This window comes from Aspergillus homomorphus (genome assembly GCF_003184865.1).
Source record: "Aspergillus homomorphus CBS 101889 unplaced genomic scaffold BO97scaffold_4, whole genome shotgun sequence".
Lineage (NCBI taxonomy): Eukaryota > Fungi > Ascomycota > Eurotiomycetes > Eurotiales > Aspergillaceae > Aspergillus > Aspergillus homomorphus.
This window is the reverse complement of record NW_020291890.1, coordinates 422,919-445,546: the sequence shown is the minus strand read 5'-3', so window position 1 is coordinate 445,546 and position 22,628 is coordinate 422,919. Positions and strand designations below refer to the sequence as shown.

The 22,628-nt window shown below is 53.2% G+C and overlaps 10 protein-coding genes across 10 annotated transcripts; 4 read left to right on the top strand and 6 right to left on the bottom strand.

The window, feature by feature from the left end:
• Positions 1-168: 168 nt before the first annotated feature.
• On the bottom strand, positions 169-1,061 carry BO97DRAFT_362063 (putative phosphoglycerate mutase family protein). Its single transcript, XM_025692446.1, has 3 exons — positions 767-1,061; positions 479-701; positions 169-415 (listed from the first exon to the last, which is right to left on the bottom strand). Exons 1-3 carry the CDS (start codon positions 981-983, stop codon positions 331-333), a joined length of 525 nt encoding a protein of 174 aa, XP_025555028.1. The 5' UTR covers positions 984-1,061; the 3' UTR covers positions 169-330.
• A 1,894-nt stretch (positions 1,062-2,955) lies between these two features.
• Positions 2,956-4,967, bottom strand: BO97DRAFT_421124 (Zn(II)2Cys6 transcription factor; the record flags this gene model as incomplete). Its single annotated transcript, XM_025696702.1, has 4 exons — positions 2,956-3,614; positions 3,667-3,947; positions 4,036-4,806; positions 4,861-4,967. The coding sequence occupies 4 exons, from the start codon at positions 4,965-4,967 to the stop codon at positions 2,956-2,958; spliced, it is 1,818 nt and encodes a 605-aa protein (XP_025555027.1).
• A 1,591-nt stretch (positions 4,968-6,558) lies between these two features.
• On the top strand, positions 6,559-8,659 carry BO97DRAFT_440487 (putative amino acid transporter). The gene is made up of 2 exons (XM_025698080.1): positions 6,559-8,348; positions 8,404-8,659. The coding sequence occupies exons 1-2, from the start codon at positions 6,987-6,989 to the stop codon at positions 8,461-8,463; spliced, it is 1,422 nt and encodes a 473-aa protein (XP_025555026.1). The 5' UTR covers positions 6,559-6,986; the 3' UTR covers positions 8,464-8,659.
• Positions 8,660-9,696: 1,037 nt separating this feature from the next.
• BO97DRAFT_383644 (uncharacterized protein) lies at positions 9,697-10,267 on the top strand (the record flags this gene model as incomplete). The annotated part of the gene is made up of 3 exons (XM_025693377.1): positions 9,697-9,874; positions 9,924-10,157; positions 10,214-10,267. Exons 1-3 carry the CDS (start codon positions 9,746-9,748, stop codon positions 10,265-10,267), a joined length of 417 nt encoding a protein of 138 aa, XP_025555025.1. The 5' UTR covers positions 9,697-9,745.
• A 523-nt stretch (positions 10,268-10,790) lies between these two features.
• BO97DRAFT_440485 (uncharacterized protein) lies at positions 10,791-11,865 on the bottom strand. The gene has a single exon (XM_025698079.1). It carries the CDS (start codon positions 11,789-11,791, stop codon positions 10,859-10,861), a length of 933 nt encoding a protein of 310 aa, XP_025555024.1. The 5' UTR covers positions 11,792-11,865; the 3' UTR covers positions 10,791-10,858.
• A 381-nt stretch (positions 11,866-12,246) lies between these two features.
• Positions 12,247-13,617, bottom strand: BO97DRAFT_475485 (uncharacterized protein). Its single transcript, XM_025700412.1, has 3 exons — positions 13,096-13,617; positions 12,876-12,979; positions 12,247-12,707 (listed from the first exon to the last, which is right to left on the bottom strand). Exons 1-3 carry the CDS (start codon positions 13,408-13,410, stop codon positions 12,290-12,292), a joined length of 837 nt encoding a protein of 278 aa, XP_025555023.1. The 5' UTR covers positions 13,411-13,617; the 3' UTR covers positions 12,247-12,289.
• A 1,740-nt stretch (positions 13,618-15,357) lies between these two features.
• BO97DRAFT_403099 (alpha/beta hydrolase) lies at positions 15,358-16,479 on the bottom strand. Its single transcript, XM_025694660.1, has 2 exons — positions 16,304-16,479; positions 15,358-16,233 (listed from the first exon to the last, which is right to left on the bottom strand). Exons 1-2 carry the CDS (start codon positions 16,456-16,458, stop codon positions 15,486-15,488), a joined length of 903 nt encoding a protein of 300 aa, XP_025555022.1. The 5' UTR covers positions 16,459-16,479; the 3' UTR covers positions 15,358-15,485.
• Positions 16,480-17,032: 553 nt separating this feature from the next.
• BO97DRAFT_383639 (putative siderophore iron transporter) lies at positions 17,033-19,318 on the top strand. The gene is made up of 6 exons (XM_025693376.1): positions 17,033-17,254; positions 17,303-17,468; positions 17,517-17,612; positions 17,671-18,371; positions 18,431-18,760; positions 18,816-19,318. The coding sequence occupies exons 1-6, from the start codon at positions 17,037-17,039 to the stop codon at positions 19,195-19,197; spliced, it is 1,893 nt and encodes a 630-aa protein (XP_025555021.1). The 5' UTR covers positions 17,033-17,036; the 3' UTR covers positions 19,198-19,318.
• A 729-nt stretch (positions 19,319-20,047) lies between these two features.
• BO97DRAFT_421116 (uncharacterized protein) lies at positions 20,048-20,338 on the bottom strand (the record flags this gene model as incomplete). The annotated part of the gene is made up of 2 exons (XM_025696701.1): positions 20,048-20,181; positions 20,239-20,338. 2 exons carry the CDS (start codon positions 20,336-20,338, stop codon positions 20,048-20,050), a joined length of 234 nt encoding a protein of 77 aa, XP_025555020.1.
• A 1,081-nt stretch (positions 20,339-21,419) lies between these two features.
• Positions 21,420-22,332, top strand: BO97DRAFT_440479 (uncharacterized protein). The gene is made up of 2 exons (XM_025698078.1): positions 21,420-21,869; positions 21,942-22,332. Exons 1-2 carry the CDS (start codon positions 21,585-21,587, stop codon positions 22,053-22,055), a joined length of 399 nt encoding a protein of 132 aa, XP_025555019.1. The 5' UTR covers positions 21,420-21,584; the 3' UTR covers positions 22,056-22,332.
• Positions 22,333-22,628: the final 296 nt, after the last annotated feature.

The window sequence follows — 22,628 nt, the reverse complement described above, 5'->3', positions numbered from 1 at the left end:
GAATCGTTCGATGTGCGATAATTTGTCTGGCGCTTGCCACCAGATGTCACTTCTCGGGGGTGGAGGGTGGAAGGACGCACCCACAGCTGGTGTCGGTGCGCCCGAAGTATGTGCTCGGGGCTGTTAATGACGTGCTGCCAGCTGAGACATTCTGTACAACCATGAAATCTCTTCCACCGTGACCACACCGTCAGGCCACCAGAAAGATCCGTCCTATTCTCATCTCCTTGCCCCCAAGGACAAGGACAAACAGATGCAGAAGTGTCTCGATCAAAAGTCTTCTCTTTATTATCAACTACCTAAGGTATCATATTAGATCAAGATAAGGATCTAGTTGTCCAGTCCCGGACAGTTCTCGCTCGTGACAGCCGTGATGTCAGTGTACGGCGAGGGATCAGTCCAGATGAGGTTGAAGCTACGAGAGAAATGACGGTCAGTGAATGCCAACACCATGCAGGACGAACACGAGATAACTCACCTATCATCCGGATAGGTCGGAGGGTCGTCGTTGCCCAACTCCTCCACGATGTCGGTCAACATGTGATGTTCCCAGCAGATGAGGATATTGCCATCGCCCGAATAGTTCTCAACCACCTCTCTGACACACTTCTCGTCGGTCTTGGCGCACGAGGTGTCGACGGTGATGCCCAAGTCCTGCGCGAGAGGGAGTACCGTCAGATACGGACGGGCGCGCTTACCGTCTGAGGGCGGATTGTCAGCATGAGGCTCGTCACGAGCTGTGAGATTCACAGAAAAATCGACTTACTGCTCTTGGGAGTCTCGGCCATGATGTACTTGATGTTATAACCCGAGTTCGCCCCGAAGACATTGCGCACACACTGCGAGCGCTCGACACCCAGCGTGCTCAGCCCTGTGCCACCGTCGCTGGGCTTCTCCCCGTGACGGATGAGATACACGATCGGGTCAGCCAGGGCCGTGCCTGCGAGGAGGCAGAGAGGGAGGAGGATGGATTTGGCGAACATGGTGGTGTTGGTGGGGGGGTACTCAGTTCCGTGTTGCTGGGTAGACAAAAGAGTGCGGAGAGACTGGCTCGTATTTATGGGAGGAGGGCTGAGCTTAGCTGAAGTGTGTTGAGACCCTGCGAAAATGGCCCCCACAGATAGGCTGCATTGTCGCCCAGCATCTCCGGACAATGAATCCTTCAGCAGAACTTCGGCACGTGCGGCTTTTCACCGTCAACAATGGCTGTCGATCTCTGCGTCTGATTGGTGGAGGCGTGTAAAAATTGCCGCCTAGCTCAGGGCTTAGCCTTGATCGCTGATCATACTCCTGTCGATTGACAGGCAACGCGGAGAAGGATGAGACATTGAGGAGGTAGGCAAGAGATCATACTCTTCGGGGTTTCCGGTTGATCCGCCGGGTTGTCCTTGCTGGGTGCTTCACTGTTGTCTTTTCCATTGCCTGATTGAACTGAGGTGACTCAATCCGTCAGCCTAGACAACTAACTTGGCTGTCGGTGGCTTGGAGTATGACGATCAGCTGTCCAAGGTCGGGCTGCAGCCACTGCTGCCTGGGCTGAAGGATTCTGGCAAGGATCTCCTGCCTTGGCAAGGCTTACTTACTCTAGGCAGATGGATCCTGGTGGCAAGGGTACTCGGTTCCTGTTTTCTCGTGTACAGAGTAATTCACGAAGGACAGGGGGCGGCGGTTGATATTCACCACGTTTGTATACATTATTCAGACCGAGGTTGGGAACGAAGACAAGAAAATTATGTATATTGCATGCATTTTATATTATATAGCTCAAGCTTACCAGACAACTGACACCGCTGCATCTGTTATTGAACCTGCCTAGATACAGTCAGGCCGGTGATTCAAGCAATAGCCACGGAAAACCCAAGGCGGACTGACTGCCTCCGTCCGACAATTGTCACCACTCCCAGAACCGCTAGGACTATCAGCCCAGCCATCAGGTTAATGAACCGGTGAGTCCTGCGGTGGCCTGCACAGTTGAGGCTCGGCCTGAAAGGGCTTGTCATGAGCGTGCTGGCCTAGGCCGCCAGCGCGGAACCTCTCCAGCTTTCTCAGACACCTTCGCAGACTTCTCCTCAGGCATCGCTTCATGCACCTCGGCAGGTATTTCTTGAGGGATTTTTCCAGGGATTCCTCCGGACATGTTCCCAGATGTCCCTTCAGACATCGCTTCAGGCATTTCACCAGGGACTTCTGAAGGGTCCTCTTCAGGTGACTTTTCGCATGATTCTTCAGGTAGATCTTCGCCTCTCTCTTGAGATATCGTTTCAGCTTGTAGATGAGGAGTGTGAATACGAGGTCCCTGTTGCGGTATCGAGCGCGGCTTGCTTGGTTCCATGGAGTTATTGACTGGTGATGGACTTCATCTGGCTTCGGTGGTATTTTTCGAGGTCCTATTTATGCTTTTCATTCGGATTTGAAAAGAGGGTTGGAGAGGAACTAGACTGCCTTCTTTGTCCAGCGCATACAAACACCTGAAGTCGGCACACAGCGTATCCAAGTTAGATCTTTATGTCGCATATACATGGGGGACAAAGAACGTAGACTTCCAAAAGAATCCACGGACTGACAAGGATTAGACACTTATCACGGCAACGCAAACAGCGTCTCTGAGCACTTTCCTAAAAGAAAATCTTGTTTCCTTTCAACTGGAGCGGTAGAGGGACTCGGGGTTCACGGCAGACTCCATCTAGCTCTTTCATTGCTTAAAACCTGTGCACGTGACAGAGGTTCATCGGGATCAGGAGGCGTAGCTGGCTGTCTAGATGGAGGCTTTCAGACTCGTCAGTGGTCTTCCTGTTTCTGCTTGTTCGTGCTCCCATCTCTGAGAGAATCTCTGTCCACCATTCAAATCACATAGATGTATATCTAAGCGCTGAGGCATAATACAAATTCGGGTATTAGGAGATGATCGTATATCGTAAGCGGTAGCCATCGAAAGCAGCCTGGCAGATCCACCTCTCAGCCAAATCCCCCCGTAGTCACCGCATCCATCGACCACGCACTATCCGAACCTGCGAAGAAGACATCGAAGTCCCACAGGTCGCCTATCGACACCGGCAGCTGGCCCTGTAATTGCGTCTGCTCCGAGTAACCCGGGTGCTGAGGCAGCTGCTGACCGGAAAGGGGTTGATTCGCCTCCTCCAAACCATGCTCCGTAGCGGCTGCCGGTTCACCGAGTCGCGCCGCCCAGGTCGCCCGCAGTCGCCGCACCGTGACCGCGAGCTTGGTGAACGGGTCCTTGTCGGGATCGTCCATACGCAGACTCACCACTTGCTCGAGCATGTCGCAGATTTGGTCGGAGATACTGATGACGTCGGCGGTGCGGCGGACAAGGCGGGTGTCCCAGCCGGGGATGTCGGCGGTGGTCAATCGCGAAAGGGTCACCAGGCAGTGAGCGATCAGAATGCTTTGAATGATGGGGAACGAGGCGTAGACGGGTATAGGGGTGGTGAGGAGGTTGTCAAAGAAGGAGCGGAGAGAGGCTAGGCATGCGTAGAGGTGGTCGAGACGGCACGAGCCCAGAGCATCGGGAGTGTTGTTGCTGTCGGTGGAGGGGCAGATCAGAGCCGTCTCGTATAGCGTGGTTTCCGCCTGCAGGATGTAAAAAATAAGGGGGTCTTCTTTGAGGTTAGCATCGGGATGCGTCACGGATGGATAGACTCGACTTACGACTATTAAGTATGGTGGCAGGGATATCAATTCGGAATTGGGTGAGCTGAGGCTGTAAACTGTTCATGTAAAAGGGCAATGGCGCACGCGGAATGCCACTCGAGCTTGAATTCTCGTTCCACGGTCCCTCGCGGATGCGCTCGACGAGGAGCCGTGCACGCGCCAGGTAGGCGAGAGTGGCATCGTGCGGCGATTCGGTGCTGCTTGACAGGATCTCCATAGACTCTGACATATGTGGTGTCCACCGCATAACTTCCATGCGGCCAAGAAACTGAGCAATGCTGTTTGGATTCACGATTAGACTCAAGACTTTGTGAACAAGGTGGGAAGATATTGGTGTGTAAGGCAGTGTGGTTGACATCGACTTACACTGAGCTGACAATGAAACAACCCAATACAGCTCGTCGCTCGTTCATAGTTCTGGGACGCGGGACAGGCGGCTTTGGCGGTGCCGGCACGAGGTCGTTGCACACTGGGGGCAGCATCGCGATATCGGTCCGGCTCGGACGATTCAAGCCGAGCTCACAGATCAGTGCAGTGGCAATTTGACAGTACATGACCATAATGGACTTGGGAGGGTAGCTTTGAAAGGAGATCCAGGCGAGATGCACGAGCAGTCCCTGCAAGAGATCCAAGCTTTTGTCGCAATCGACCATCGCAATCTGGGCAGCGGTCTGACGAATGTCGACGCACCGCAACGCCTGCTGCGCGGCATCTTTGGTTTCAGTGGTGACAATACAGCGCCAGAGAAAGGGAGACTCCCGCTGGAGGTCAGCCGGGGTGCTTGTGCTGGGAATATGGACCAGAGGAAGACAAGCCAGCTTCTCCGTCCGGAACGACTGCAGCATTGCCTCCGCTTCCGCTGGGCTGGGGGCGATGATCGCCGTGGGCGGAGACTGGCGCGGGCTTGCACTACTGTCGGACTCGATGCCCGTATCGGGCGTACGCAGCGGATTCGGGAGATCTGCGCGCTCTTGACGAGCGGAGTCGGGGGGATGCCGTCCGCCTGGCAGCTGACCGGTCGATTGGAGCAAAGACATTAGACCATCCATCTTCTGCTCAAGCTGGGCGGCCTTGGAGAGCCGCTTGGGACGGCGACGGCGCGACCCGGGACGACAGTCCTTCCCCAAGCGCAAACATCTGCTCGTCATTAGCGGTGGGTTATCCAACATCCTTCTGCACAACCACACATACCTCTCGCACGGAGACTCGGGAGTCCGTGGGATGCAGCGCACCTTGGCGCGAGCACAGGTACCACAGGCGTGGCCATATGGGATCGATAGAGGTGAATCTCTATCCATGACGAGTCTAAAGCACACAGACTGTCTATGACACTGATGCTACGAACGATAGAAACATTTTGAGAATGTGCAATGCAATACACGTTCTGACAGCAGGGGTGGTGTTGTTGATGCGTGAACGGAGTTGATGTCCGTTGCTTCCCGAACACCGCGCGGGGGAGCAGCGGACGAGGCAACGAGAGGAACGGACTTCCGCTCCATCACGTGAGGCCACCATGTAAAGTCTGCAAACGGTGCAAACGATGCAACAAGATGGATGCAGTGCCGTGCCACCAGTTGGCCAGGGCCATTAGACTACGGTAACTATAGAGTACTATTTAGTGCCAAGTGATAACCTTGTGATGATCACGATAAGGATGGGATTGTGGACTGTTGACCATCTGACATGGTGGCAGTACTGTACCAGATGTCAATTATGTTGTCAGGCAGAAAGTCGGCAATGGGTCGGCTCCGCAGAGGACGGGCGCAGAAATGCAGTGTAGTAGTAGTAGATGGAAGTGATTGGCAGGCAAAGATGGAAAGTCTCCCCGCTGTGTATTCTATTCTCAAAAAGTGAAGAAGTGAAGAAACCCCGAGTCTGGAAAGTACAATAATCCGATCCGAGACTCCGCCCTCAGGCTCCACGGTCGCACCACCCAGAAATAACGATTGGCAAACACTGCTGCGTAATGCCTTCTTCACTGATAAGCACGCCCCGCGCCCGCTCTCAATTGCTGTTGGCTTCGATCGTCTGCTGGTCTTCTTGTCTCGTTGCCTCGCCGTCTCATCTTCCCGTCGGCTTGCCGCAGCCCCAAACAATTAAGTAACAGAATCGGAAGAGACGGCCCCGACTGTCTCCAAAATACGAGACCGACCGGCCTTCCCCTCATCTGAAGTGAGCCCGTCGATACAGTCTAAAGGTTAAGCTGCAAGCGGATGGGGAAGTCCTCCGCGTGAGCCTGGAGAGAGAGGATTACTCATCCTGCCCTGCGCGGTGCAGTTGCAGTGGAACGTGTCCATCTGTGCAGTTCTGCTCTGCAAATTAGACTTCTTGTGCGACCATGAAGTGGATGGAGGTGTAAAGTAGGCCGTCGATCGCAGTGACGACTCCAACAACTAGTGGTTTAGCCTGAATCCTTTCGGGACACAAATCCTGGGGAAAGGTTCGGTGTTTGAAGTGCCCTAAAGAATCACAGACGCATGACTGGCCAGCCAGCGCCGTTTATTAATAAGGTGACTGCTCAACTCCAACCCTAAGTCCAACACTAGACCGACTTCGGTGGAAATCTCCAATTCTCCTTTGGTTAACGTCACACACCCTAAACTAAAATCAGGATTCTAGACGGTATAACCTTCAATCTATTGGCCATTGCAGCGGATAGCGGATTGCTTGAGCTCCACGTGGGAGGCAAATAGTATCCTATCTGGCCAATCTGGCAACCTCTCCGAATTTCTTCTTTTCCGCCACCGATTCTTATTAGTCAAGAGTTTGCAGGTCCCGTTGCCTGATCCGGATTATCGCTGTATCAGCCTCTGCCCGGGTTCATCCGATGATGGTAGTAGTCTGTCTGGTGCTGCGGTGAAGCCTGATCAACCACCACCACCGCCGCCAACAGCACTGGCCCGGAAGGTCATCGACTCGAGGAACACACACAAGAGGCAGTGGCAGTGGAAAGGAAAGGAAAGGAAGGCAACCACAGCGGAATAATTATCAATCCCACTTGGCGGGTCTTGCTTCCTCCCACCGGTGCCCTCCCAAACACTTTCTTCCTCTTCCCCCCCGCCGCCGCCCATTATTCAAAACCCGTGTGGCTTCCCTCTCGCCTGCCACTTTTCTCCTACCTTCTCTCCCTCTTCTCTCGTCTTCTTCCTTTCTCCTTCCCCCATTACCTCTTCCTCCTCTTCTTCCTCTTCCTTCAACAACAGCCATTAGGCATTCGGTGCGACCTGGGCAAAGTCGAATTCAACCTCACCTTTCCCCCTCTCCACCACCTCTCGCCTGTGTTCTGACTGTTTGAATTTCCTTCGTGCTTCTTCGTCATGGCTTACGGTGACGATATCATTGGGGACCGCAAACCCCATTCCGCGATGGATTATGAGAATGAGAAGAAGGGGGACCTCTACTCCCCGCAGTATGAGGGCGACATGGTCGACAAGATGAGCGACACGGAGCGGAACATTGTCGAGGCTGGCATTCAAAAATACAACCGTCTGGGCTGGAAACGCCTGACGGTGGTGATGATTGTCGAGGCCATTGCCCTGGGTAGCTTGTCGATTCCTTCGGCGTTCGCTACGCTGGGGATGGTAGCTGGTGTCATCACCACGGTTGGTCTCGGATTTGTTGCCATCTATACCAGTCACGTGATCGGTCAGGTTAAATTGAAGTTCCCGGATATTGCGCATTACCCCGACGCTGGCCGCCTAATGTTCGGCCGTATTGGTTATGAGATTATCTACGTCATGCTCGGCCTGGAGTTGCTATTCCTGACCGGCTCCCACTGTCTGACCGGCACCATCGCCTTCATTGACATCACTGAGAGCAGTGTTTGCTCGATCGTGTTTGCGGTCGTGTCCGCCATCATCCTGCTGCTGTTCGCCATTCCGCCATCTTTCGCCGAAATGGCCATTCTGGGTTACATCGATTTCGCCTCGGTCATCATCGCGATCGGCATTACTATGATCGGCACCGGGGTGGAGAACACCAACCAGCCCGGCGGTCTGTCGGCTGTGAACTGGTCTGCGTGGCCCAAGGAGGATATCAGCTTCACTGATGCTTTTATTGCCATCACCAACATTGTCTTCGCCTACAGTTTCGCCCTGTGCCAGTTCTCTTTCATGGATGAGATGCACACGCCCAAGGACTATATCAAGTCGATTTGGTCCCTGGGTCTGATCGAGATCTTCATCTACACCTTGACCGGTTCCATCATCTATGCTTTCGTTGGTCAGGATGTCTCCAGCCCGGCTCTTACCTCGGCCGGTCACCTCCTCAGCCGTGTCGCCTACGGTGTTGCCCTCCCCGTCATTTTCATCAGTGGTTCGATCAACACGGTGGTGCTGGGTCGTATGATCCACGGTCGCGTCTTCAAGAACTCACCCATCCGCTTCATCAACACCAAGATGGGTTGGATTACTTGGTTGGCCGTGATCACCATCATCACCATTGTTGCCTTCGTCGTCGCCGAGGTGATTCCCTTCTTCTCCGACTTGCTCTCCATCTGTTCCGCCCTCTTCGTGTCCGGCTTCACCTTCTACTTCCCTGCGCTCATGTGGTTCATCCTACTCCGCGAGGGCAGCTGGTTCACGCCGAAGAACATGGCGTTGGGTGCTCTCAACCTCATGTGTCTGTTGATTGGACTGATCACCCTCGGAGCGGGCACCTACGCCAGTGTGGATGATATTGTAAGTTTATGCTGTTGTTCGTTGCCCCTTATTCTCTTGCTCATTGTTTTTCTAGGTTGCCAACTACCGTCAAGGCACTGTGCGTGGAGTGTTCACCTGCGAGGCTCCCAACTAAGCGCATCTTCTCTCCATTATTTCTGCTAGCCGTCTACGCATAGATTAGCGTTTTCATTTTCATTTCCATTTTTTTTCTTTGACGTTGCAGGCCCGGGGCCTGTGGCGACGTTGCATGGTTTGCCGTGAATACCCACTGCGAGATGTATATATACGTTTGACATGATTGTGAATATGCCGCATCTGATGTATAATATGTATATGATTATGATTACATATTTGATTTCTGATTAATCCCCTAGAAATAAGTCTCGCCAGGTTTAATGTAGCAGTGGACGAGAAATCGGGGCGCAGACAAGTTTGTTGAGCCTGATGTCATGCTGCAGATAGATTGATGTCAATCCGGCCCGCCCGGAGGAGCAATGAAGTCAGCGGGTGACTTTTCCTCGGTCAGGCGTGGCAATCGTGGGGTAAGTTTGGGTGTACCTCTTCTAGAAGATGGAGGGATATCCGCCCGTGAACTATGGTTCTTCAATGAGCGAATGCTTGCTTTCTTATTCCTGATCTGGTGATTCCGGAACAGTGGCTGGAACTACTTATGAGTATAGGGCGGTGGAGATATATAACCCCGGGGCAAAGCACAATTGCTGCACAAACAAGGCCTGATGCTGCACCCTTCGTCACCCACCACACATCTCTGTAATTCCTAGTGACTTGTCTTGTGAGCTGGCCTACTCCGCCATGCTCTGCACGGCTTCAGTGATGGTCATGTGATATGATGTGTCAAGTAAAAGCAGTTCCACTCTATACATCATTCTTTTAAGACTACCCCTTTTCATCTCAAGGAGCGTCGCACTGATCATAAGGGCACTTGTATAGCCTAGTAGATTGTATCCCTAACTCCATTTCACAGTCAACAGTCAATGCTTTCGAGGAGAGTCGTTTGAAGCTGCCCGCGAATCCTCCACTGCTCACTCCTGCCCAACCGACAAAACAAGCTCAGGGCTACCGGGACTACCGGACGCCTCCCTCCGCTGTACTCCGCGGGGCAGCAGCAGCACCTATCCGAGGCTCGCTGGCTCAGCACCCCAGGCTCCAGTGGATCGCTGATCGACACTCACTAGTCCTGCTTCTCAAACCCTGCCAATGACCGTCCGACTGGGGCAAGGCCATGTCTCAAGCCGAGCTATTTCGGAACCAGGCTGCCAGCATGTCTGAGCGATGCTGTCATGGAGAGCGATATAAAGGTGGTGTATCATCCAGAACACAGCAACTAACATCAGCAGCCAGCCCCCTCCAATCCTCTTTCATTCCCTCATGATCCAATCCATCCAATCCCCAAAATGAAGACCTTCACCGCCATCACCACCCTCGTCGCGACAGCCATGGCCCAAAACGCCGCCATCAGCCTCCCAAAGGCCGGCCAAACCGTCAAACCAGGCCAGAACCTAACCGTGCAAGTCCAGCGCCCAGTACGACCCCTTCCCTTTCGCACCCATGTCCCCATTCTAACAGAAGTAGAACACCATAACCGGCTTGCAAGAAATGGCGGTAGCCATCGGCTTCCAGTCCTGCGGCAGCGGCAAATGCTTCGCGGCCGACGAAGACATGGGCACGATCCTGTACAACGGGGCCTTCAGCCCGGCCTACCACGAGTACTACCTGCCGCCGTACGAGAACTTCACCGTGATGGTGCCTGCGTCGGCGGCGGCGGGGCAGGCGGTCATTGGCGTTGCGCATGCCACGCTTATCGGGGTGAGTTTTCTAAAAATTCTTGCTGGGGGGTGGACTGATTGTTGACTCTGCTGCAGGCTTCCGCGAACCCGCACTTGGAGGTTTTGAATCGGACTGTTACTGTTGCGTGAGTTTGGGATCTCTGTATTTAGCTTCGCGGTTAATATTATACATCGTGATTTTGGTGAAATGTCTATGTTCTGTTTGTAGGTTGAGGTTGCCAGGAAGCTGAAAGAAAGGGGGGTCCGGGGGTTCTCCCCCGGGACGCTTTACTCAGTCAAGTATATGAGTGTTTCCGGAGGAGAACCCCCGGACCCCCCTTTTCTTTCAGCTTTCTGGTAACCTCAATCCTTAATGGCTTGTTGATCGCATTAGACAGGCTTGACAGGATGCTGCCAAGGGCAGGTGAGTGGATCCCAGGGGTGCTCAGGATATGCAGACTTTACATGAAATCATCGATATCAGATCAACTCTAGTTTTATTGCAGTTTCCGTTGGTTAAAAAACATCTCTGAATCATTTTTGATAGAGAATTAAAACAATCGTCGTCAAATCCGCTTGTGATGCCTCATTATCCCTCGCAATCGCAATCCATATCATCCCTCCTCCAATCTTTCCTTCATAACACCAGCGTTCGAGTAGCCCACATACAATCCCTCGCCTCTGTCCTCCGATACCTGACTATCTCACCTCTCCAACATATCGCAACCCCGCGTGGTGAGCTCAGATAGCATAGTACGCCTCCAGGGAGGCGAGGAAGACGTAGGGATCCAGGATTTTAGGGTAAACGCAAATACAGGACGGCTGCTTCTTGGCCCAAGCGGCAAGCCGCTCGATAGCCGCAGTATCGGACCTGTATGTGTCCGCGATCGTGAGCAGACGAGGCAGGAGGAGCCGAGGACCATAGTGGGCTGCCTCGCAGACCAGATAGTAGAACCAGTGTTGCTGCGCGAAGGTGGCCCGGGTGCTCTCTTCCTGCAGCATGTACATACAGATATCCTCGTCGCCAGACCGGAGCGCGTAGGTGAGCGCATTATATCCATAGCCGCTTTTCAAGGCGCGGTCGTCGGCCAGCAGCGCCTCCATGATGGGCTGGAGGGGGGTGATGATCACGGGCCCAGACAGGACGACCGGGTCGTTGCGGTTCTTGCGGTGGCGTCTGTCGACGATCTCGGCGATGGTGTTGACGAGAGTCGATCTGTTTCTGCAATCCGGCGCGTCGATCTGCGCACCGCGGGCGAGGAGTGCGCGCACGGTCGACGCCTGTCCGTGCTGCGCGGCGATGGATAAGGCTGTCTGACGGTGCTTCTGCATCCAGACCATTTGACGGTTCCCCGCGAAGACCCAGAGGAGTGTGTAGCGATCTGAGGTGCGAGCACACCAGCGGGACTGTGCGTCTTCTTTGGTACCGGTGCGGCCCCCGATTTCGATGTCTGCGCCGTGGTCCAGGAGCTTGTGGACGAGCTGCTCCTTGCCGTGCTTGGCTGCCCAAAGGAGCGCGACGCCGTTCGTCCTGGCGATGTGATGTCGATAGAGTTCGTTCTCAAGGAGGTTATGGACGGCACGGCTGGTACGAATTAGACTGGCTATGTCGTGTTCATCCATGTAGGATGAGATCTGTAGGAGGAGCTCGACGGGGAGGTCAAGAAGCCCCATGGTTGATGGTGAGGGTCGATGGTAGAGAGATATGGTGTGTGAGGATGATTTGGATCGGGAAGATAGATGATAAGACGAGGTGTGTTAGTGTAGGAACGAAGAGTGATGAGAGCTGGTGTAGCCTGGGTGATAATATGATTGAACGTCACGTGGTCTGTTATGTTTGGATATTCTCAACAAGACTCACAAGGCAGAAGGCAGCAATTGATCATTGAGACTACCCGGCCGCCTCGGTGTTCTCCTGATCTGGGCTGTTTCAGGCTCCTCAGTATATTCTTCCAAGCGTGCGATCTCTGTTCATCCATTTATGCCAGAGACTAGTCATTATCCATATCAGCGGTAAGTAAGGTTGATATCTTCACTAGAGGAATTGTATATCTGTTGTGTAACCTGCTAACCACGTGCTGCTGTGCACAGTATCAAGCCCACGCCGAGGAACTCAATAGCATATCGAAGTTCGTGATTCTCTCTATTTGTTAATTCCATAAACTCATGATTCTACTCGACGACATGAACACCTCCTTCAGCCACCTTCTCCGCGTCTCGCTTCTTATTCTCGCGCAAAGACACCCACCGAACCAGACACAGATCCAATGTTATCAACACGTACAGTACAACAATCGAGATCTTGGGAGGAAGATATCGAGGTGCATCCTTGGCCTGGAAGGTCTGTGGGGAGATAATGTTCCCGACAAGATAGACCACTGTCTGGATGCATGACACCGTGATCTTCTTCGTCGACCCAGCCACATTCGTGCTGGTCAGTCCGAGAATGGTTGTCCATCCAATTAGGATGCCCCCTGACAGATAATTACCTATCAACGCCGGGTTCTTCCTTGTTGTCGCCATGAGGTTAGCCCCAACGATGGACGGAATATGGCCGACGATACACCAGAAAAGCCTCTGCTCCGTCCTCCTACCAAGTTAGGTCAATCCGATCAGTACTACCACCTCGTACGCCCCCAAAGGCGTGACAAGCAACAAACTCTATCGTGAGGAGTATCCCATGCCGGTGACGAGGATATTCCCGAAGCTCGTGGCGATGGAATTCGGCACGTCAGCCGCGAACACTCAGAACTCATACAACCAGGTTAGGGGATCTGTCAACGCTTCCAGCACCTGAGCTCTTTTGAAGACCGTACTGCCAATGTGCACCACAATCCCATGCGCGATATACCCACCGAACATCTGTGCGAAACCGCACATTGCGAACCAGATCCCTACTCGAAACGCCTGTTCTTCCTTGCGGTACCACTGCGACGTGAAGACTACCCGCGCGGGCACGATCGCCGCTTCCGCCACACCGTTGGGAAGCTGAAAACCAGTTGCCCGACGAAGAAGATGCTGAAGATCCAATTGTATTGGTTCCCGTGGAGGTGAGCAGATTCCCGCAGTCCTGTGACGCTGGCATAGCTGATGGCGATCTTGTCGAGATACTGGGGGAAGTAGACGATGCAGATTAGTGGCATTATGTATAGGTCGATCTTCCGGACGAGCTTGTAGGAGGCTTCGCAGTCCAGGGTGGTCGCGCTGCTGGCGGCCAGGAGCTGGAGGGCGCCATCGTGCGATGCATCTTTGACCTGGGTCGGTCGTTGGATGCTTGGCTGTGTCATCGACATTTGGCTGCGATAAATATAAACCCATGGCGTGTGTGTCTGGAGACCTTTATTGGCACATTGTGCTGCGGAAGTGGGCTGGCTGGTTTTCAGGTGCAGAGTGCTTGCGGGCGCGCCATGATGGTGTCAGATCACGTCATCCCTGCTATCATAAAGTGCGTCGCTCGATAAGCCAGTTAAGTCTGTCCACAACATCAAGCATTAAGAAATTTGGTGGGGTACAAAGATGTGCAGGTTGATTGAGTGCAACAAAATGTGGGTGAAGCAAGGGAACGGGCGGCAGCACATAGAGAAGGGAAGGCGCACGGCCCAGCCTGGAATACTTTGAGCCAGTCTAGTCTCTACCTAGTCAGATAATCACTAACTAATCATGTATTACAAGTAAAAGTCAGATCACGATAAGGCAAACTAATCTATTTCTGACTTCCACACAACTTTCCCGTACGCATCATATTCAATGCACCACCTACCATACCAGTGAATCATGGCCCAACCACATACCAAACAAACCCACATCTACAAAACCGTAGGAACAACCAATCTCTATCTAGACATCTACTCTCCCTCAACCAAGAATCCCACCCCGGAACCCAAACCCGTAATCCTCTGGTTCCACGGAGGCTACCTCGTACGTGTTCCCTCCTAAACACCCTCTCTCCCCAGCCAACTCTAACTCATACTCCTCAAATAGATAACAGGCACCCGCACCGCGATCCCAGGCTGGCTCCTCACCCACGCCCTCACCAACAATTACACCCTAATCTCCCCCGACTACCGAGTCCTCCCCGAATCCCGGGGGCCAGCCATCCTCTCCGACTTCCGATCCGCCTACGAATGGATCATCACAACCGGCGCTTCCCTCCCCACTAACCCCCCAATCGATACCAACCAAATCATCCTCGCCGGCGCAAGCGCAGGAGGCTGGTGCGCCCTAACCACGGCGCTGTACTTCGCGAACCCATCCTCAAGCCCACAAATCGAGGCCATCGCCCTCCCACCCCCGAAAGCGCTCTTCCTCCTCTACCCGCTACTCGACCTCGCAAACGAGAAATGGGCCAGGGGATTCAAGTTACCCGGTTCCGAGATGTTCGAGCAAGGAACCAAAGACCTGCTTATCGAGGATCTCCCGCGTCGGATTGAGCGCGGGGAGGTGAGTGTAGGCGAGGCGTTTCCTTCTTCGGAGGAGGAGGTTCGTACTCGCAAGCGGTTGCCTTTGTTGTATGCTGTGATGGAGAATGAGGTGTGGTTGGATTGCTTGACTGGAGTGGAGGGGTTTGGGGCACGAGTTGTCGAAGGGGGGTTGACGGGGGCTGTGGATGCAGCAGCAGCAGAGGTAGAAGCAGCCAACTTGATGGAACTTTTTCCGCTTGAGTGGGGAGTCTACGGGTCGTCGTTTCCGGCGACGGTGGTGGTGCATGGGACGGCGGATCGGGAGGTTTCATGCGCTGAGAGTGAGAAGCTCGTGGCGCGGTTGCAGGCGGAGCAGCGGAAAGTGCGGTATTTTCCGGTGCCTGCGGCTGATCATGTCTTTGATCTAGGGGTGGAGGAGTGTCAGGAGCAGAGGGAGGGGGAGGGAGAGGAGGTGAGGGTGATTCTTAGACGGGCTCTGGAGGCTTTACGGGGGTTTGTTGGAGAGGTATAGGTTCTTGATTGGGTCATATGTTCTATTCCTTTGGTCTATAGAAGCATAGCTAATATCGCGAAGTCAATGCTGTCGATGGGGTGATTAGGGCTCGGAAAAGCCGGATCAAGAGAGGTTATCTACGCCAGCAGGGTTTGCTTGCCGCACTCAAAATAGGCATAAACATAAAATTTTTAGGGACTTTATCCCGCTAGTGGTACCTGCACCAAGACTGATGAGCACAAATGGATTCCAAGGATACCCAGTCATGGCGCCTATGGTATTTCAAGTATAATGCGACTGTATTATATCTCACATGGAAGATAGTTCCCTACCCTTTCGATTCCCCACAAACAGCATCCAATTCCGATCTTCCGACATACCCAGCACCGACCGCTGCACCCGTCGTAGAGTATGCCTGAATCGGGAAAATAACTCATGCATGACGGATTCCCCTTTAATTCCCCTCAATCGAGTCAAGGAAGAATAGAATGCTTCCACTCAAGGCGGGAGCAATGACACTTCCATGATCCTCATCCAAATACTCCCTCTTTTCACACACCACTCGGCCACTACACACCAGTCTCTCATACAATTCTTGACAGTTGTCTGTCATGCGACGCTGCCCAGCACCCCTTTGGCGTCGCTCGTACTGCTCCTGCGATTCGCCCCGTCGACGCGCCGGAAATTGCTCCTGCGATCCATACGAAATACGTACTCTGGGCAGACGGTGACGATTGGGGTGGTCATAGAACCCGGCCTCTTCCGTCAATATGAACCTGTCGCTCCACCAGATCGACGGGCTTGCCACCAGGTAGGTGTCGAACCACTCCGGTTGCGTGAACAAGGCGTGCAACGCGAAGAGGCCCCCGTAAGAATGACCGAACAGCGCCGTCCGAACCGTCGTCACGTTAGGGAATATCGACGACAAGACGAAGGGCTCGACAGTCTTCTTGATGAAGAGCAGAAAGTGGTCCGCTCCGCCGTAGGGCTCAAATCGGGGCTGGCCATCAGGTCCGTTCGGGGGAACATATGTCTTGCAAGGTGGGGTCAAGTCTACCGTCCTTCGAGGACTGTACACTCTGTCGGTCAAGGGGTAGCCAATCGCGACGACGATCGTCTCCGACTCATTGTCTGAAACAGGTCGCCGACGACGAACGGCATCCGACGCAGTCCCAAACGCGGCGTTGCCGTCGACCAGGTAGCTAGACAGCCCATGTGAGTCGCCGATTCAATCCTTCGCCTTGGCAGAAATGTGCTGGCAGACAGACGTACAGTAGGTTGGCCTTAGCCGAGACATCTAAACTAGTCCAGCTGAGAGGCCATGCAAGCTGGATCAGATAAGACAACCCCTGCGCGTTGGAAACATTCCAAGCCGCCACATTGCGGATTCCGCCGTTATCGGATCGGATGAAAGTCCACTGGGTCATGGTTGCTTGATTGATCAAGCTCACACCCACAAGCAAGACACCGGCACGTCTTTTATGACACACACAATCGACGGGAAACCTTCGGTGCCGGGTCGGAAGCCACTTCCATCGTGTGACCCCCACGCCGCTTCCGACGGATGCTTTTCTATTTGCCTTCAGCGGACTGTCTTGGCTCCGCTTGGCACCCTTGGCATTCATTATCTGATCCGGAATTCAACTCCCTTCGAACCAGTAAGAATAAAGTCAGGGAAGAGAAGGGGGGATCTGCGGGTTTGGGGCGCTTAAACACTTACGGGGGTTGTCCGATATCTCGCGTGGCATCGCCAGATTAGATTAGATCCCCGGAGCTGCAGCTCACGACTGACCGACTTATACGAGGTGTCGGTGGAGGCATCAGGATTTATGGATGCATGAGTCAGGCCAGGAGCCGGGGACACGCGCAGGGAAAGAAAAAGCTCGGCGTTGGCTGATGCTAATCTACGCCACTGCTGGGCACGCTGTCAAAGTTTTCTTATTTCTTGCCGACCCTTCCTCCAGGCCCACTGCTGCGGTTTTTGTTCACGAACGACAGCAGTGACATGATGAGCGGCGCCATGCATTTGTCCAAAGAGACGAGGGAATCCATCGCTCCCTCCTCGACTAACATGACAGAAATCACAACTCAGCAATCAGCCGATCATACCAAGAATGAAGAAAACCCTCAGGCGGATGCCGAGAGCTTCCAGGCCGGCGTCCAGAGAGCCGAGCAGTTGCGGAGGATTTGGTCCAAGACAGGAGTGATTGTCGCCTTTGTTGGGTAGGGGTCAGATTCTGGAGGTACCATGCTCGTGGCTGACAGCAGTAGCCTATTCCTAGCCACTTTTGCCGTCAATTTCGCCGATTATTCCACCCAGGTTTACACCGCATACACAACGAGTGCCTTCAAGCAGCACTCTGCCATGAGTGCTGCGCGCGTGGTCATGAATATCACTCGAATCGCTTCGTATCCGATCATCGCTAAGCTCGGCGACGTATGCAGCCTCCCAGCTTTGACATAGCTTTATTGACGACGGTCGCAGGTGTTTGGTCGCGCGGAGATGTTCATTGTCTCGATCTTCGCTCAAGTACTTGGTTACGTTATCTATGCATGCTGCAAGAACATCTCACAATACATGGTATGTTGCCCTTTGGTCCGGGGCGTAAATTATCTGACCTCTATTCTCCAACGAGTAGGCTGCCGGGATTTTCGAGGCCATCGGTTCGACAGGCTATGCCCTTACACAGCAAGTGTTCGTCGCCGATGTAACGAATCTAGTCAATCGAGGCATTTGGTCCACGCTTCCCGACTCCCTCACCACTATTCCGACATTATACATTGGCACAATTGTTGCGCAGGATATCCTAGACCACTCGACCTGGCGCTGGGGCTGGGGAATGTGGGCCATTGTGTTGCCCGTCGCCGCAGGCCCGCTGATCGGAAGCATGGTGCTGTACCAGCACCGTGCACCTCGCCGCGTGAAGATTAGTACTGCACTGGGCTGGAAAGACACAGATCCCTGGTGGCGTCGAGTATATGATTTGTTGTGGATCCAGCTGGATCTGCCGGGGGCGGTGCTTCTCCTTCTAGGGCTGTCGCTGTTCTTGATTCCATTGTCGTTGACTGGATCGGGTAACAGCGGTGCCTGGCGCCACAACGGGTCCTTCATTGCCATGCTTGTGATGGGTGTGGTGTTCGTGATCGCATTTCTTGTCTGGGATGCCTGGTTCGCGAAGAAACCATTTGTCCCATACCGAATGATCAGCAACCGCACCGTGGCCGCTGCGTGCCTGCTGGGCGCCTTGGACTTCTTCCACTATTCCGTCTTCACAGTGTTCTTTACCAGCTACCTGCAAATAGCTGGACACTTTGAGGCAGGAAATGCCACACGTATCGAGTATGTTCCTCTCCACTCTCTTCGCGAACCCGACCAAATGCTAATGTTGACGACCGTAGTAACTCCCTCCGAGTGGCCTTCCAAGTGGCGGGCATTTTCGCCTCTCTCTGCATGAAGTACACCCGTCGCTCGCAGATATGGGTTCTGACCGGAGTTCCCCTCTGCGTCCTGGGCATGGGAATTGTTCTATACCTCGTGGACATGGGCAACGGCAAAACAGGAAACGAGGCAGCCTTCGTCACAGCCAAGTCGCTGATCGGTATTGGACGTGGGTTCTACCAGACCGCAGCTCAGGTTTCCGTCCAGGCTGTCGTCTCCCGACAAGAAGTTTCCGTCGTGACGGCAGTGTTCTTCGCCTCGATGAGCGTGGGAGGCGCAATTGGAACTAGGTAAGTTATCAACCCTGCCTCACTTGGCGAGGTCGTCTAATGGGTTTTGTTATAGTGTCGCCGGCGCCATCTGGCGAAGCACTCTCCCCAACAAGCTGAAGGAGTACCTTCCCGATGCCCTGAAGTCCCAGGCTCACACCATCTTCAGCTCGCTTGTTGTTGCTAAGAAGTATCAGCCGGGGACTGCGGCTCGCGAGGCGATTGACCGGAGCTACCGCGAGTCGCAGCGTCTTTTGGCGATCGCAGCATTGGCGGCTCTGGCGCCTATGCTGATTGTTATGTTCTTCCTGCGCAATGTCCATCTTGATGACCGGGAAAAGGAGGAGGTTGTTCTTGAGACACCGGCTGAGAAAGGGGCTGAAGATGTCCAGACTAAGAAGGCAGCTACGGCAACTGCGATTCCTTCCGGTGGTGAGGATAGTCATCGGGCTGAGTAGTCTGAGTGCCAGAGTGACTTTACCTGTGCGAAAGGAAGGATGTACTTAGTCTGCCTGACAGGAGAATGCTCTCGGGATACTTCCTCGACAATTACAGGCTGGTCTTGGTCATAGATTCTCGAATCAAAACCCAACTCAAACTCTGTCCTTCATGTAGAATGTATTGGTACAGAGCTCGGTACAATGCAAGTGGTGGCTGTTCTCTTGTATTTGTTCTTGGAGGGTCGCTGACTAGCGTAGCGGTGCAAGGAGTTGCAAAGTCGTGATGTTGTTAGAGCCTCGCTCTGCGATCTTTTGTAGTAGTAACATTACATTATACACCCTAGGGTCTTGGCAGGCAGTTCATAAATAGTATCATCCAGGAAAATCGCAATCAACAGTCCGCACAGCGCTAACGGCACTTCCGTTCCTCACAGCGGGATATGTCGAGATTTAACATAAGGATTCAAAGCAGCTTTACCATCAAACTCAGAGGACAAATTCCTCTTCAGTCATGATCAAGATAGCCAATGTCAAGTATTTCCTCTGCCGTCATCCGTTTTGTGGGATCTGACTGCAAGACAGCGTAGAGAAACACGACATCATTCTCCGGGATTCCTTGAGAGTGCCAATGGTCGGTCCAATGCTCTTTTCTAAGTTCAAAATCACCTCATTGGTAACCGAGAAATCGCAATCCTGGTAGTACTCGTGCTCACGAAGATTGAAATCATGGATCTGGGCAGCTTGACTGCCTTTGCTCTTTGCTCGAGTGTCCCACCTTTAATTATCGAATCATAAATGACAGGCGAGGCAAAGTCACTTCGAGCTTGAAGTAAATGAAAATACTGCGACAGCGTGAGTAACGAGCCTGTCATAGCAGATTTAGTAGATTGACCACAATCCTCCAGGCCCAAATGTCAATGGCGCTGGACCAGGGCTTGTTGAAGTAGGCCTCTGGGCTTCGGTAGGTGATAGACGTCACTTCCCCGTGGCCTGAAGCCATCACTGCATGCTTGTGAGTGACGAGCTGGTGATAGTTGCGTGACACGAAAAAGTCCTTACTTGAGCCAAGATCGGAATCTTTAGCATTGATCCTCAGCGGCACCGACTCATCAGCGCAGGCTGTATCGTTATCGAACTCATTGACCCGAACATTCTCCATTTTGAAATCTAACAATGCTCATTAGCTCTCTTCAACGAGTCTGGAGCATGTACACTTATCACAGTGCACACGACCTTGTTGATGGATTTCCCGCAGCCCGGATGGTACTGCTTTCAGAATGAACTTGAGTTCGCGCTCTCTCCCAGCAGTTTGAGGCCTTTCTGAATCCGAGGAAATGATGCCATGGTTGAAGACTGATTGAGGATCCAAGATGGGTGAGGAGGTTTCAAGGGATGGTGAGCAGAGACTTATGCAGGGACTATTATGAATGGTACTGCACGGTATGCAGATCTGGTCTAGCCTCAATAATTGCTTATGTTGTGCTACCTTAGCGATAGACAGCAGTCACAACACATCCAAGCCAGATGCATGCTAAGATATTGTCAATTGTTGTGATTTAGTTAGTTATGCATGACATCACAACGGGGGTGAGTCAGCTATGTATCCGTTCGCTGGCCACCAGCACGTGATCTGGTCTTCTCCTCCTCTTCGCTCAATCGACTTCATCTTCCTAGCGGTCTGCAGGAACGAGAAGGTTGAAGACTGGCGAAATCGACAGCCCGCGCATGATCCATAACCTTATTAGGCTTGCGCACTGAATTGATACACTTCCTCCCTATCGGCCCGGGGTCAGGTCCAGCCAAGGGCAGCGGTGGCGTTTCCTGGTGTGGCCACTCACTTCGGCCCCCTTCGGATGGAGCCAGGGGGGGGCAAAGCCTGCCTCCGTCGATCGGTCGCAACACAGCAAAGACTCATGGAAATTTGAGATTCAGGGACCTTCTCGGTTGTTGCTTGTGGCATGGCATTGTTGATATCTAAACCTGTGTGCCTGCCAAGGGTCTCTCATTCGAGGCTTTGGCCTGTCCGTGGTTGCAATCTGAAACACCGAATCTGACGATAATTAACCAACCCGATCAAAGTAAAAGAGCGTCGTCGTCGTCACGGCCCGGACGTTCTAAACTTGGCACTCCGACCAATCTTTCACTGAAGGGGAATAGTTCGCCCCAGCGGATGGACAAATGATAGCAGATAATCGCTTGTGCCTGACCCACCCCTGAAGCCTGTTGTTGCCTGGCCTTCACTCCTCTCTCAACTCACTCATTAACTTGGAAGGCTAGAGTTCTTTCCTCCTGAATCCCGGCTCACTCTCTTACCACCGACCCGACCCGCATATCCTTTCCTCCTCACTCTCACTCGCAACACTGCCCGCGCAACCGATTCTTCCCCTCCATATTCATCCTCCAAAATGCAGCTCAAATCTCTCCTAGTCGCTCTGGCCCTCAGCCTCTCCGTCCAGGCCTATGAAATCAAGGGTTGGACCAAGAAGGACTGCTCGGGCGATGCCGATTCCAACCCCGCCAGTGGAGAGGTGCCCGTAGACTGCAAAGACTTCGACAGCTCCAAATGGAAGTCTGTCAAGGGTACGCCGGGCGACCTGGTCTTGACTGCCTACAAGGAGAAGAAGTGTGCGGGTGAGGGATACGCCCTGCAGCCCGGCAAGTGCGTCAACGGCGAGTTCGCTTCCTACGAGGTGAGTCGACCTTTTCCCTAAAAGTCCCCCATTCAATTAAGAGCATGAACTGACGCAGAGGATCAACCCCAGGTGCAATTCATCTCCACCATGAAGAAGCGCAACGCCACCGAGTCCGCCGTCGACGGAACCACCACCGAGTCCGAGGAGGCAGAGAACAACGACGAGCCCGACACCTCCCTGTAAGAAGGGCCGGGCCACACTCGGAAGTTGAAGTAGATGTCGCGCGTTAGTTCAGTAATTCGACTTTGGGATACCACTTTTTCTTGCGGGGTACTTTGCATCGCGCCCACGGGGTGTCAACGGTCTTTCCCGACCTGGGCGGCAACGATACGTCACTTACATTGTTGTTTGGGTGAGGCGCCTCTGGGGTTCTTTAATGTTTGTTGTGATTGCTTTCAGCATTTATCTGTATAGTTGCATCTTTGGACAGGAACAATAGATTGTCGGTTTTTCATGCTTCAGCATGTGGTTTGCAGACTTGATGAATGGCATGGCCCGAGTGTTCGGAGACATGCCACTCCAACTGACACGGCCATCTCTGGCCCATTGCACAGGATCCCCAGAATCAATTGCGAAAATGACAATGTGGAAGGAACGTAGAGCATGTACTGTACATGATCCAATGCAGGACACAAATTTTCATGCACAAAACTTACTTGCATGCAGGGCTGCAGCAGCCCGGGACTGCATACCAATCGACGCACTAATCGGTCTCGACAGATTTGGTCACTCCAAGATTTCATTGCATGTCCAGTT